This window comes from Lemur catta, chromosome 2, assembly GCF_020740605.2.
Source record: "Lemur catta isolate mLemCat1 chromosome 2, mLemCat1.pri, whole genome shotgun sequence".
NCBI classification, from domain to species: Eukaryota; Metazoa; Chordata; class Mammalia; order Primates; family Lemuridae; genus Lemur; species Lemur catta.
Window position 1 is genome coordinate 34,025,807 of NC_059129.1, and position 16,390 is coordinate 34,042,196.

At 37.1% G+C, this 16,390-nt stretch overlaps 1 protein-coding gene across 1 annotated transcript in view; it reads right to left on the reverse strand.

Moving 5' to 3' along the window:
- VKORC1L1 (vitamin K epoxide reductase complex subunit 1 like 1) overlaps positions 1-16,163 on the reverse strand; it is a 67,352-nt gene extending 51,189 nt beyond the window's left edge. The window contains exon 1 of the mRNA XM_045543204.1: positions 15,870-16,163. Coding sequence (XP_045399160.1) covers positions 15,870-16,063 — 194 coding nt within the window. The 5' untranslated portion in view covers positions 16,064-16,163. The remainder of the gene's footprint in view (positions 1-15,869) is intronic.
- Positions 16,164-16,390: the final 227 nt, after the last annotated feature.

Below are 16,390 nucleotides of genomic sequence, written 5' to 3' on the forward strand. Positions count from 1 at the left end.
CTGTGGATTGTATCTTGCTAAAGAGTTTTTTTGAAAAAGTGAGGTAGCAAGCTAAATTTCTTTTTTCCCAAATGGCTATTCAGTTGATCCAATACCATGTGCTAAAGAATTCACTGTATTCATCTCTATCACATATAACATTTCTATAAATGAGGCCACTTCAGTACTCTCAACTCTGTTCCTGTGATCTGGTGCTCCTAATTACTTTAGCTTCGATATAAACTTTAATAGCTGATAGCACTAATTCCCCCTTTAAAAGAACATTGATTTTCAAAATTTTTATGAAAAATTTCACTTTTGTTATTTCATATAAACTTTAGAATCAAATTTTGAAAAGCCTATGGAGATATTAATTGGGATTATATTGAATTTACAGATTATATTCCATTAAATTCAAGATAGCCTCAATGTAAGATTTGCAATTATTTTATGCCAATTGAAAGAGCTCTTTTAGACTTAAACACTTTTATTAATTTTTATATTACACATAAATTGTGCTTATAATGAAAGGAAAATAAGTAAAATAAATTGGGTAAGATGTTCCTAACCTAATTTCTTCATGATTACCACATAGCCACAAGTGACTAGACCAGGTCATTAATTTTAAGAAATATCTTAGGCTGGGCGCGATGGCTCACGCCTGTAATCCTAGCACTCTGGGAAGCCAAGGCAGGAGGATTACTCGAGGTCAGGAGTTCGAGACCAGCCTGGATAAGAACAAGACCTCGTCTCTACTAAAAATAGAAAGAAATGATCTGGACAGCTAAAATTATATATATAGAAAAAAATTAGCTGGGCATGGTGGCGCATGCCTGTAGTTCCAGCTACTCAGGAGGCTGAGGCAGAAGGATTGCTTGAGCCCAGGAGTTTGAGGTTGCTGTGAGCTAGGCTGACGCCACGGCAGTCTAGCCTGGGCAACAGAGCAAGAATCTGTCTCAAAAAAAAAAAAAGAAATATCTTAATTTTAGAAATCACAAAAGGTAAAAAAGTGTGTTTCTAACAATATGAAATACAGCAATTTAGAGGAGATATTGACATCTTTTCAATGTGAGAGTTATCCATCCAAAAACAAGTTATGTTTCAGCACTTATTTAATTCTTTATGTCCTTCAGATAAGCTTTGCAGTATTTTTCAGAAATATCCTTCATTTTCTTGTTAGTTCTTAAGTTTATTTCTAAGTAGACTTTTTTCCTTCAAAAATTCTGTTAGGAAAATGTGCAAGACCTCTATATCAGAAATTGTATAATAATATTAAGAAAAAAATTAAAGACCAAAACATAGATAAGGCTCATAAATTGGAAGATTCAACAGAATAAAAGATTTCAATTATCTCCAAATTCAAAGCAATTTCAATCAAAATCCTAACAGGTTTTCTTGTGGAACCTGATTCTAAAATATACATGGAAATGCAAGGGGCCACATTTAACTAACACGTATTATCCACTGGATATCAAGACTTATAAAACTAGTGATTCTCAAACTCCTGCCCGCAAGCAATCCTCCTGCCTCGGCCTCCCAAAGTGCTAAGATTATAGGCATGAGCCACTGTGGCCAGCCAGACAAATTCCTGTATACACAATCACCTGATTCATGACAAAGGTGGCTCTACAGAGCAGGAAGAAATGGCTTCTTTGATAAATAGTAGTACCATAATCATCATCATCATTAGATAGTCATATAGGGAAAAAAATTGAACACACACAAAAAAATTCCATACAGACTATTGATCTAAATGTGAAAGGCAAAACAGTAACAGAAAATAGTATAGAATATCTTCAGACCAGGATACAAAAATTCCTAATTACAAAGGAAAAGACTGATACATTTAACTACATTAAAATTAAGAATTTCTGTTAATCCAAAGATACCTTTCAAAGAATAAAAAGGTAAGCTAAACAATAGAAGATATCTGCAATACAGATATCGGGGGAGGGGAGGAATATATGTATGTAAGCATGTATGTAAGTATGTGTGTATATCCTACAAACCAATAACAAAGACAGAAAACCCAGCAGAAAAACAGGGAGATTTTAATGAGCCTTTCAAAGAGAAGATATCCAACTGGCCAAAAAAAAAAAAAAAAGAAAGGCTGCTCAACCTCATTAGTAATCAGAGAAATGCAAATTAAAACCAAAGAGGAATGTTAATTAGTACAACCACTTTGGGAAACTGTTCTGTAGTTTCCAATAAAGTTAAACACTCATCTATCCTATGACCCAGAAATCCACTCCTAGAGATATGTACCCAAGAAAAATGAGTATATATGAGAAAATTCATAGAAGCTTAGTTCACAATAGCCAAAGTCTAGAAACAACAGTCAATAAGAAAACAAATAAATAAATTGTAATATAATCATACAACAGAACTCAGCAATAAAAAAGGAATAACTGATACAACCAACAACTTGGATGAATTGCAAAAAACATATGCTGGGCAAAGGCAGCCAGACACAAAAGAGTACATATTATCTGAGCCCATTTATATGAAGTTCAAAAATAGGCAAACAGATTAACTATTCTAATCGTCTGAAAATAAAAAAATAAAAAATAAATAGGCAAACAGAATTTATAGTGGTAGAAGTCAAAATAGTATGGTCAGAATTGCAGCTGGAAAACAACACGAGAGAACTTTCTGGGGTGATGGAAATGTTCTATATCTTCATCTGGGTAGTGGCTACATAGTTACATGTATATATTAATACAAAATATTCTTCAAGTTGTACATGTAAGATTTTTGTATATGAAATATAACTCAGTTACACACAAAAACTCATTACGTGTATACCAGAATGGTTAACAAACTTTAACAGACTGACAATTCTAAGGTTTGGCAAAGAGGTGGATAAACAGGAATTCTCATACATTGTTGGTAGGAATCTAAACTAGTGCAATCACTTTGGAAAACAGTCTGGCATTATTGACTATAATTGAAAATACACAAAAATGTTCACAGCAGCAGTATTCATAATTGCTGCAAACTGGAAACCAGTGTCAATGTCCATCAAAAAGAAAATGAATAAATCAACTGTGATATATCCATATAATAGAATATTATTCAGCAACGACTAATGAACAAACCATAGCTCCATAAAACATAAAAGAATCTCACAAAATAACACTAAGTGAAAGCAGCCAAGTAAAAAACTTATTATAAATGGTTTCATTTATATAAAGTTCAAATAGCAGGCAAAACTAAACTACCAAGTTTGGATGCAATCTTAGCTACAAAATAATAAAGTGATTATCATAAAAGTCAGGACAGAGGTTATTTTTGAGAAGGAAGAAGTATATAGTTGATTAGAAGCGAGTTTAAGGAGGGCTTTGGCTCTATTTAAGGACCTGAATGTTGGTTACCAGGGTTATGCTTTGTGATTATTACAACAAAAAAAGCTACATGGCTCAATGATTTTTCTGTATGTAGATTCACAAAATTTGGTGGGAGAAGGGAAGAAGAAGAAAGAATCATGGATAAGTCACAGGTTTCTAACTTGTACAATTACTTGGGTGGTGATGCCTTTCACTGAGATAGCAAACATTATTTTCAGAAAAAGAGTATGAATTAAATCTTGGAGATACTGAATTTAAAGTACTTTTGAGCCATCTAAGTAGAGATGTCCAGTAGGCAATTAGATACGCAGATTGAGTACTCAAAGGAGAGGTCAGGGGTGGAGATAAAAATTTTGGATTCATCCATAAGTGAAGCCATGGACAATGGATGTTACTGCTAGGGAAAGAAGAATGACAGGAACGCCTTAAGGCCGATCTGTGAACATCACCATTTAATGGCCAGACACAGGAGAATAAGCTAGCAAAGAACACTGAGAAGGGATCAAGTGGTAGGAGGACATGAAGTACATGTCATGAACCATTAAGCAAGAGAAGAGAACGTCCCATGAGTAATAAGCCACTCACTGCGGGTTGATATGTAGTTAGGGAGGGTACGGATTATGCGTAATACTGAGCAAGCCAGTTTTTACTCCACCTCTTTCTGGTTGACTCGAGACAAGCAACCACTCAAGAGAAAACCAAAGATTGAGAATAGCTGAAAGTTTTTACATGTTGAATTTTGAGGCGAGGAATGAAGGCCTCGCTCTTCTTTCTCCCTGACTCTCAGGAAGGAAGAGGGCAGGTTTGAGAGCACTGACCGGCTCTGTGCACTACTAGGTAGAATCACTATTAAAAGGTCAGCACACAGGCGCAGGCTCACTTTTCTGCTTCTTCCACGTGACGTACGTGATATAAGAAGGTTCAGTCACCTCCCCCTGCTTCTCTTCCCAAAGGGACAGCCAGGACCAAACCTATTACTTGGGCAGAAAAGGCCCGGGGCAGGTGGCCAAGGCCACATCAGCAGTCAGCCAGGGCAAATGGGCTCTCTCTGGTTACATGATCCCGAGCAACTGATAGAAAGGAGTTAAGTCAGGCTTAGCTCACATCACAAGGGAAGATCTAGGTGTGTTTTGAGAACTGGGAAGTGGACGGGGTTCATCCAATGGCCTGTTTTTGTTCTAAACAATTTAAGATTAACTAGATTCCAAAAAACAACATTTCCACATGAACCAGGTGGGCTCAATTCAGTCTTTTGTCCTGGAGTTTGGTGCCCAAGTCCTAGTGAAGAACAAAATGTCAAGTATTCTTGTTTTCCATTTGTCAGCACAAATATTTACTACAAATCTCTCCTTTAGGGACCCTACAAACTTAGGGTGAAAATAGTGGCTATAGATTGGAAATAATTTTGATATTCCTGGGATCTCTAACTAGAATAACACCATAAAATGATCCCAATTTCTAGCAACACATATATGGCATACACACACACACAGACACACAGAGGCTTACCTACCTCTCAGAAAACCGCACAGATTCAACAAGAAAGAATAAATATTAATTAATGTGTTCCTTAATGATTGGTGAATAATAAAATGTTAACTAAAACAAAAACAAGCAATCATTTAAAAACCCATTATCCCCCCCTAAAATATTTAAATGATAAACCCTAAACTTGCCAAGGCACAGCAAATTAGTACAATCCTGTGGAAGGGAAATCTGGTGATACATATTAGAAATTGATCCTATTATTTTCTTTTTTTTTTTATGACAGGAAAAATAGAAAATAACAAAGGCTTATTTTCATAAATCATGGTACATTCTTACAATGAAAACTGTACAAACACTTCAAAAATGAGACACCTGAGTGAGAATTAACTTTGAAGGAGAACCAAGGTATTAACAAACTGTTAAATTTAATAATAGCTAATATTTATTGAACATCTATGTACTAGGGCTGTGCTGAATGCTTGTATACCTGCTATTTAACTTCATAATAATCCTACAAGGTAGGTGTCATGTTAATCTCACTAACAAATAAAACTGAAGCAGAAACTTAAGTAATTTGCCCAGTGTCACAAAGGTAGGACGTGGCAGAACTGGGATTTAAAACCATGAAAACTTCTACACCAGTTTCTTGTTGAAAAAAAAAAAAAAAAAGATAAAACCACGAAACCTTCATTTCAGAATCTACACTTCTACTCACTATGGCAGTGTTTCATAAAATATAGTACATGTACTTTTGAAATAGTTATGTATTTATTTAATATACATTAAAAATAACTGGCACATCAGTGTATGACTTCACAGCTCCTACTGCTAAGGGTTTTGGGTTTCTTCAGTAGATTTTAAGAAAATTGTTACAAATTAATAGTACAGATAATACAAACATATGGTGGAGGCACTATGATGACTGAAAGTTTGGAAAACGCTGTTCTCATCTTCAGAAAAGGTACTTTCTCTTTACATGCTGCAATAATGTATGAATTTGTCACAATTATGTGTTACCTAGAAGACTTCTTTCAAAAAAATAAAATTCCTCCTGGTACATTTTTTAAATAATACAAGAGTAAAAACATATTAACAATAGTAAGTTCTGATATCTACATGATTAAAGAGTCCTTAATCATTAAATGACAGTAAGAGCCTGAGTGTGTATGTATATATATTTATACATACATATACCATGATAAACTCTCTTTAGACCCAAAATTAAAAGAACAGAGAAAAGGGGATAGATTATATGAGGTTTTCCCCAACTAATTTCCTCTAATACTACGTTTTTAATACATTTGTTTTAGAACACACACACACACACAAAACAAATCACAATGATCACCTAGGTTAAAATGGTATCAGATAAGCAACTCCAGAATAAACAGATACAATTATGTTCCTTGATGGAAAGATTTTGTTAGTGAAGGTTGACTCTTTCCCAAATTCATCTATAAATTCAGTGCAATTTTAATCAAGATCTCAATGGGTTTTCTTTTGGAATGCATCAAAATAATTCAGAAATTTACCTGAAACAGTAAATGCATGAGAATAGCAAAAAACAAAACAAAACAAAACAAAACAAAAGCCTTGAAAACAAACATATTTTCTCTGTAAGATATCAAACTTACTATATAAAGCCACAGGGGGCAGGGAGTTGGTAATGGGATAAACCACAGACAGATATATCACTGGAACAGATCTGAGACTCCAGAAAGAGGTCTGTGTATACAGGAAAGTCTTGTAGCATTTTAAATATGAAAAGGTCAATAAATTAAGTTATAGGCAAAAGCCTATCCATTTAGGAAAAAGTAAGTTAGATCCGTATCTAATGCTAGACATAAAAGGAAATTCCACACAAAATGAAAGAGCTAAATTAAAAAAAAAAATGTCAAACAAAATATGTGAAAATTTTTTAAAACTAACCTGGGGATGGTAGAAATTTTGCTAAATAAGATTAAAGAAAAAGCTACAAAGAAGTGAAAGATCTCACCACATAAAAAGTTAAAACGTCCATCTGAAGAAACAAAATTAAAAGACAAGTAACAAACTAGGAGAAAACACATGTACTACATATAACAAAGGATTAACTACTGTGATATCTAAAGAATTCTACTAAGCAATAAGAAAAAAAAGTAACCCAGAAGGAGAAAAAAATGGGCGAAGACATGAACAGGCAATATCCAGGAAAAATACAAATGTCTGCACAAAAATTATGTTATAGATTCATCTAACACCTGACAGACTACACTGCAGATGATTAAAGAATTAATTTTTTTCAAAACTAAAAGAAATTATAAATACATATTTGTCTAATATCAGAATGGGAAATGCCCTTTTAAATTTTAAGTTTTAAGCCCAGGGTGGTGGTGGCTCACGCCTATAATGGGAGGGCCCAGATGGGAGGATCGCTTGAGGTTAGGAGTTCGAGATCAGCCTGAGCAAGAACAAGACCCCATCTCTACTAAAAATAGACAAAATTATCGGTATGACTGAAAAAAAAAATAGAAAAAAATGAGCCAGGGATCCTTGCTACTTGGGAGACTGAGGCAGGAGGATCGCTTGAGCCCAGGAGTTTGAGGTTGCTGTGCCGGGCAACAGAGCAAAACTGTCTTAAAACAAAAACAAAAATAAAAACAAAAACCCTTAAAACCTATGTTAAAAAAATTACAAAGAAAAAGATTTAAAATTTTCGTGTACTTAAAAAAAACTGTACTACAAAAAATTAACAAAACAACTAAAATGGTAAAAACATTAACTACAAATACAATATCCTTTAAATATATAAAGTATTTATCTAAGTCAATGTGAAAAATTCTAAGACCTACACAGGCAAGATTCAGGAGAAAAAAGGCAAATAGTAAAAATCTGAAAACCATTAAACCTTGCTGATACTTGGGGGGGAAGTCCAAGTCAAAACAATGAGATGCCAATTTTATACCAAATTGGCAAAGATTTAAAAAAATGAGAATGCCTAATATTGGCAAGGGTACAAGGGCACCTGACATTCTCTTACATTAGTGGTAGAATTTTTTTTTTTTTTTTTTTGAGACAGAGTGTCACTTTGTTGCCCGGGCTAGAATGAGTGCTGTGGCGTCAGCCCAGCTCACAGCAACCTCAAACTCCTGGGCTTAAGCGATCCTCCTGCCTCAGCCTCCTGAGCAGCTGGGACTACAGGCATGCGCCACCATGCCCGGCCAATTCCTTCCATGTATATTTTTAGTTGTCCAGATAATTTTTTTTTTTCCATTTCCATTTTTAGTAGAGACGGGGTCTCGATCATGCTGGTCTCGAACTTCTGACCACGTGCGATCCACCCGCCTTGGCCTCCCAGAGGGCTGGGATTACAGGCGTGAGCCACTGCGCCCGGCCAGTGGTAGAATTTTTAATGACATGGGAAAATGGTTATAATATGATAAATGAGGAAAAATATAAAATACAATGTGATCTCAACCATGTTCTAAAATAATAATAACTAAGTTTTATGAGCACACCTTTTGCCAGGCACTAAGACTATTTACATGTAGGGGTGCACTTCATATTCACAATAATCCTGTGAGTTAACACTATTATTACCCTCATTTTATGTCTCAGTTTCATCAATTCCCTTAAGAAAACTAAGACAACAGAGATCAAGTGATGGAGCCAAGACTGCAACCCATGTTGATTCTACAGTCTGTGATCTTTACTATTACCACAATGTACAAAAATTAAACTTTTTTTTTTTTTTTTTTTGAGAGAGGATCTTGCTCTGTCACTCAGGCTGGAGTGCAGTGGCCTCATCATAGCTCACTGCAACCTCAAACTCCTGGGCTCATGCAATCTTCCCGTCTCAGACATCTGAGTACATGGGACTACAGGTGCACACCACTAAGCCAGGGTAGTTTTTCTACTTTTTGTAGAGATGAGGTCTTCTCTTGTTCAGGCTGGTCTTGAACTCTAGGCCTCACGCAATCCTCCTGCCTCAGCCTCCCAAAGTGCTAGGATTACAGGCATGAGCTACCACGTTGGCCTAGAAATTAAACTCTTTTAAAGTGGAGTTGAGTGTACTATTCACTTTAATTCCTTATTTTGTCATGGATTTTCCACTATTTTACTTCTCAAATACAATGATTTTTTTCAAAAAAAGATCAATAATCACAAGATGGCAACAACAGTGTCCCTGAAATTCCCTAGAGATATTAATAAGAAAAGAAATCTTATAAATCATAATCCAATTGCTTTAAAATATTTTAATAAAAGAACTTTTTTCTAAATGAAATTTTATATGGATCTACAATATGAGAAACAGATTAAAGCAATATTTTATTCTATCAGTGTATTTTAAAACTCAACTTTGTAACATTTTTAATGACAACACAATAAATCTCTTCTGATAAACACAAACTTTAAGGATGATTGGGGCAGGCTCATGTCAAGTTTGTTATTTTGATGGCACAGTATCAAGAAAAACCTGATTCACAGAGAAGAGCAGATGCAAATGACGAGAATTTTTTAATGCAAATGATTCTGTTTTTTTAAACAGCACATTAATGCTATCTAAGGATTTAATTACACCTATCCAGAAGTCTAAGAAGTAGAACATTTCCAAATTAATTCTATAATATTAAGGAATGTAGATACTTGGTAATCACAAATAATTTGGTAAAAAATAAAAATCTTAAAATATGTACTAATCAAGACATCAAGATATTATGGCAGTCAGTCAGTCACATATTATTACATAATGCAATGAGAGCTCCGTAGTGCTGAATGTGCTTATATAATTTTACATGAACAAACAAGTGCTGGCCTAAATTTTTACAATACCAATATAAGTCTTACTAGTCAATAGCATTTTTAAAAAGTCAAGTATACACACAAAGTCAGTGAGAAACTATAGTCCAAGGATTGTTATCATGGGTGTTGGTATTATGAATAACTTAAATTTTCTTCCTTTTGCTTATTTTTCCCCAAATATTCTAAATGCATTACATCTTTTGCATTTTTTTTTATTTTTTTGTTCTAAAATTATAATTATAAACCACAAGAGAATTTACAAATAAAAATGAACAGGGAGGTCTCAAGCACCCTTCACCCCAACCTCTTCCAATGATAAAACTTGTGTAACTCTAGTGCACTATATCAGTAAATTAATCTTAGTATAATCCAGACTTTTTTCAGATTTCACCAGTTTTATATGCTTTGTGCGCGTGTGTAAGTCCTATGCAATTTTATGTTTGTAACCACAATTGAGATACAGAACTGTTCACGCTACCTCTTTATAACCATATAACCCCTCCCCTTCTATTCCTAACTCCTAGCAACCACTAATCTGTTCTCCATCTCTATAGTTTTGTTATTTCAATAATGTTATATAAATGCAATCATACTGTATGTAACCTTTTAAGGCTGGCATGCTTTTTTCCACTCAGCATGAACCCCCCTGAGATAACATGGCAATACAAATCAGTAGTCTCTAATATGTTATTAGGTTATTAATAAAATTTAGCATGATATATATTTGAGTGTATATAAATGTTTACAGTATTTTAACATTTAAAATGAAGCAAATGCATATAAAAGCCCTATTTCACTGATATAGAACAAGGATTCTGAGGAACAAATTTTGAAAGCTGGTAATCTAATACAAGTCTAACACAGTCCAGCAAAGGTTGAGTATCCCTTGCTTAGATTAATCTGGGGACTCAAACTCTTCCCCTCTTCCCTACCTCCAGGTGCCTAGATCTACTTATCTTTCTTCCCTAAGCTAACCTGATAAGTCTTCCCGATAGCTCACCCCACAGCCTACCTGTTAACTCACTGGGTATGAAAAATGCCAGGTCTTCACAGGTTTAGGCTTAGAAGACAAAGACTCCAGGAACTTACTTCTTGAATACCATGCCATCAGAGTTATGTTCTTGCTTTTCAAAAAGATTGTTCTAAACAGGTAAAAGCTATGATACAAACTCTAGGCGTTTTTGTCATACAGGTGTAAAAAATGGCACTACTGTTTGCATAATATATTTTTTTAATTTGGCTTGTATGGGTGTCATATATCAATATTAGACCTAAAAGGAATTTAAAGTAGTGGTGAAGAGCTTGGACTCTTGAGCCAGATTGCCTGGGTTAGAATCAGTCGTCTGCCACTGGTGCTAACCGGATCAAATTTCATTTACATTCTGTGTGCCTCAGTTTTCTCACCTGTAAAATGGTTATAAAAGTTACCTACCTCATGGGACTGTTACGAGAATTTATAATATATAAAGCATTTAGAATGCTGCCTAGCATATAGCAAATATTATCTATAAGTATTAATATTTATTTCTAATGCAGGGCAGTCCAGATTCACCTCTTGGTGGTATCTCTCTATTCCTCATGTACTCTGAGTTAATATTTTGAAATTTGCACACCAAGAAACAATGATAACATAAGTACCTTATTTCTTAAATTCATCTTGGTTAGTCAAAACTACTAGAACAAATTTTGTTTTACACACTGGCAGTTATTAACATTTCACTAAATACACATATAAGCACTTAAAGTATGGTGGTGATGGAAAGAATGTTAAACAAAAAAACAGGATACAGATCAGAATGTATGTACTGTCATGTTTAAAAAAATGGGAGAATGATATGGTCATATTTATGCTTGTAAATCCATCAAAAGGCTCTGGAAAGTTTTGTAACTGCTTATGGAGAAGGACAACTGTATGTCTGGGGCAGACTTTTAACTATAAATGCTTTGTTATCTTTCAAATCCGAAGCAAGGAATACATTACCTATACAAGAATTTCATTTTTAAAATGAGGGTTGGGGAGGACTAAACAAGTACTCTGGAAGCCAGGCTTCTAGTCTCAATTTGCTACCTATGTTATCTTGGGCAAGTCAATTAACCTCGAAGTTTCAGTTGGAAGAAGCAAAGAGCAGTAAACATGTCTAGGTTCTATCCTAATTCCAAAAATTTATTATCTCAATGGAGGGTAGTAAATAGATAGTACTTTTTTTAGATATGGGAAAGGTACTAGCCCAACATTTGGTAAAACAAGGAAACTTTGGTGGACTTAAGGATTTTCAAATACAGTTGACCCTCAAACAACATGGGTTTGAAATGTATGGGTCCACTTATACGTAGATCTTTTTCAACCAAAGAGGATTGAAAATACAGTAGTTTCAAGATACAAAGCCTTCAAGTGTGTGGAGGTCCAACTTATTGTACATGGAGGTTCCCCAGGGCTGATGGTGGGCCTTAAGTATGCAACATAAGCAGAGGTCCTGGAACCAACACCTGACAAATACCAAGGAACAACTATACTATTTTTACAGTTTTGAGAACTACAGAATTGTCAGGCCTATTAGCCTCTCAAAATCATTTGTACTTTTCTTACATAGATACCCTTCTTAGAGGGGGTCTAATATATATAGGAAATACCTATAAATATTCCACATATATTTTTGTTTCTCTTGTACTATTTCTGAAATTGTCTTAAGTGGACTTTACGTCTTTATGCTATGCCACGGAGTAAGCAATGAAGTACACTAAAACAACATTTAAGTACATAAAGGACTATACCTAAGACAAGAAACTTATTATACTTAAAGGCATTTATTAATATTACTAGACACTGCAAAAAAAAAAAACTGGCACCTCCAATCAATGATAACAGCTATAACTGAGTACTACCTTATTTGAGGTACATACATATATCATCTTTAATCCTAATATTTGCCTGGCAAAGTAGGTTTTAATATCCCTATTTAACATATGAAGAAACTGAGGCTTCATGAAGATAAGTGACTAGCTTGAGGCCATAAGTCTAATATGTGGCAGAGCTAGGAGTGCACCCAGATTCCTTGGATTTGACCTCAGTGCACCAAACCAAAGGGGAAGAGGTTGCTTACTTAATGATGACTGGTAGGCTGATACAGGCTTGCAGCAGAGTTTTTACCACTTTATGTAAAAATGGGGAAAAATAAGGACAAGAAAGTAAACTTTTCAATAAAGCTAAATGGTCTTTTATTCTGAAATTCTGTTCTTTCAAATTGAGTGAAAATATCCTTTTGTTACATAAAACGATGGTGACAGCAGTGGTGTGAGTTACTGTTGCTGTTTTTATTGGTTATGCTAGGTAGAATAAGGAAATTGCAATTTTACTGCAGTCTTTGAATTTGGGGGGAAATATTTCTTTTGAAATCCAAAAATCTGAAACTATTCCTTCACATAATTATGTCTGCCAAAACACTAGAGGACTTACACATAGACACACATGCCCCTCAAGATTCTCTTACTAAGCGTGTCAGGGCAATATACATAAGCTAAACTTTTGTACCCTCATAATATGCTAAAATTTAAAAAAAAAAGATTCTCTCATTAATCTCTACCCTACTCTATCTGAATTAGGATACCTAAGGATTGAGAAATGAGAATAAAGTGAGTTGAAGCAATCCAGTGTCACGGGTTAACATGGATCATGGAAGAGAACTTCCCTCAGAATCTTTGTCATCTGTTAACTTTTCTTCAATTCTATTAACTAGAGCCTGGGCTCAAACTTTCTTTTTTCTTTGAATACTATTGCTACATGGCAATCAATACTCAAAGGAACTAACCTGAGGTGTCTAATAATGAGCTTTCATTTAAAGTCTTTTTCACCTTGACAAAATTGTAACTTTTAATGATGTTTATTCTACCCACTTCCCCACCCAAAAAAAGTCTATAAATCAGACTTAGGCCACTTTAATTTTTAAATTTCCACATCTAAATTAAGAATATATATATATATATGATTTTGCAAGTAGTTTATAAACAGGCTGATCAAACTAGACAAACTTCTTGAAATAATTTCATTGTATGCATGGCAAGTAAGTTATTTACTCCTCTTATTAGCATATCTTATTCTTACCTATGGTCCTTTAGCAGACAGCAAAGTTAAAATGTTGTACGTACAGGACTATATAATTAAATATCAGTTTCAGTCACATATTAAATTCACATTTAAAACTAAAGATATCCAGTTATTTTTAGTCTTACACATACTTACATATACTTTTAATATACTACTTGATGTTTTGTGGCACTTTATTAAAAAGTGAAAAGGAAAAAGCACAAAAACATGGCTCTTGCAGAATATATAACTATGAGAACTATTTACAGTCTAAACTTAGTATGTGGTTCAAAAATACTACTTTTAAAGAAAAGTCAATTTTAAGAACTTAAGCACACAGTATTCTTTCCACATCCACACGTTAAAAGGTTCATTAAATTTACTGTAGACTACATGATGTTTCAAAAAAATCTAAAATTCGTAATAATTCTGTCTAAATTTCATATTAAACTAATATCAAATGTTATTTTTAGTTCTTTGTTTTTAAAATACTTGAAACATGCTACCGCATAGTCTTTTCATTAGGTATTGATTCATTCAACTAACTTTGGGTGCAAGGTACTTTTAGGTTTAAAAGTCCTTTCCAAAAGGGGAAAATAACATAAAAATGTTTGCATTAAATATACTCAGTGGTTCTCAAAGGGTATCTGAGAGTCTAATAACCGTATTAACTTGGTTCAAAATGAGCAACAACAAATGTGAGCTTTTTGTCACATCAGTGTATTTTCCACTGTAAACTTATACCTACGTTTTAAATGCATGTATAAGTATGTGTAATGTAGCCATAATGATAAGTATTTCCCCTCTAAAAAGCTACAGGATTTTGGTTTAAGAGTAAGTGAGATAGAGTACCTGGTCCATGAAAAAGGCTGTCTAAAAGATTGGTACACTGAAGTTTGTAAACAGTAACAAGACAAACTCAAATCTAGCTTGTTCATTTTCTTTTCTTCAATACTGTTCATATAATCAACAGTATGTGGGTTAAAATAAACTAGTAAGCTACACATACATTTCTGTCTACCTACCAATTTACGGATCAAGACGAGGAGAAATTGCTCAAATGTCACTGTTAACAAACATCAAACTATTAGGCAGTCTCTATTAAAATTGCAACCTATCAATTTTGCAATCATTTCTTTGCCTTTGCCTGTATTTTTTAATGGCTCCCCCAATACAAAAAACAGCAGCCACTTTTAAAATGTAAAATACCCTGTTTTTCAAAGTAACTTGCCTAGGAAAATTTAATGCATTAAAATAAACTGTAACGGACAAATCAATTGCAACATTTTAAAATAACTAAAATGATCAGTAAAACAAACCAATTGCTCCAGTTTAGCAAAGTGTGTATTTTTAGTCTTTTGTGGGTATCCCATTTTACTAAAACAACGCTGAAAAGTCAACCTTATGCCTGTAACACCATCACTACACATAACGTACTCATCTCTTACTCAATTTAAGCTTAAACTAGACCCAAACTCAGATCATTTCCCCCTCCAGGGCACACAGAAATATCCGAGGGGAATCCAAGAAATCAGATATGTTAAGTGCCAGTATCTTCTTCCAGAGTAGGGTCAAATTCATGTTTGCCCGCAAATGTCACCGTCTCAAGAAGTCTGCAAATTCTCACTAGCGCTACATAGTACAAAGAGGCCTGACCACGGAAACACCTGTCCTAGCACCAGGAAGACAGCGGGAAATGCAACCCCCCTGAGCCCACGCCGGCCGCACAGCTTCGGGCTGCAGCGACGGGGGGACAGGAGGTGGACACCGGCCTCACGGATCCCGCGGACAGGGTCCCACACCCCTGACCCGCCTCCCATGGCAAAAACCAGGAAACCTGTCAAGCCGGCCGGACCCACCCTCCGCAAACCTCTCGCGCTCCTCCCCAGCCCGGCCCGAGCCTGCCCAACTGCTCCCGGTCCGCTCCGGCCTCCCGGCTGCACTCTGCCATCTCATCCCTCCCCGGCGGCCTCGCGGCCCCGCCACCTCAGCCCGGCGGCCTGGGCGCGGGCCGCCCACCCGGCAGGAGCACCCAGCCGCCGCCCCCTACGCCCGCCCCGACACCGCCGGTCCCTCCACGGTCCGGTCCCCGCCGCCCCCCAGGCCCGAGCTCCCGCCGCGCGCTCCCCACCCCCAGCCTCCGCCCTCGCCCCGCTCGGCCGCTCCCGGCCCGTTCCTCCCAGCCGGGCTACCTGGAGGCAAGGGCGGCGGAGCACTTCACCCAGGGCCCCAGGTCGCAGAGGGCCCGGTGCTCGGGGTCCCGCTCCTTCTCCCGCTCCACGTGGTAGGCGTAGATGGAGAGCAGGATCCCGGCGGCGCACACTGCATACCGGGCCACCCGCTCCCACCGAGGCACCGACACTCTCAGCAGGACGGGCGCCGCCATCTTCCCCCCTCCGCCGCCGCCGCCGCCGCCGCCTCCCTCCGCCTCCACCTCAGCCGCCGCCGCCCGTCGGGGCCCGACCCAGCCGCCGCCGCCGCCTCCGCCGCCGCCGCCACCGCCACCACCGCCGCCGCGCCCCATTGGCTCGGTCGCCTCCTCCGGGCCCCGCCCCCACAGGCGCGCGGCCCAACCGCCCCGAAAGGAGTGAGCCGGGCAGGGCGGGGAAGGCGCGCGCGGGCGCAGAGGGAGGAGGCGGAGCGCGCAACCGCCGGGGAGGCCGGACCGGCCGGCGGAGAGGGAGGTGGCGCGCCGCGCGCGGTGGGCGGAGCC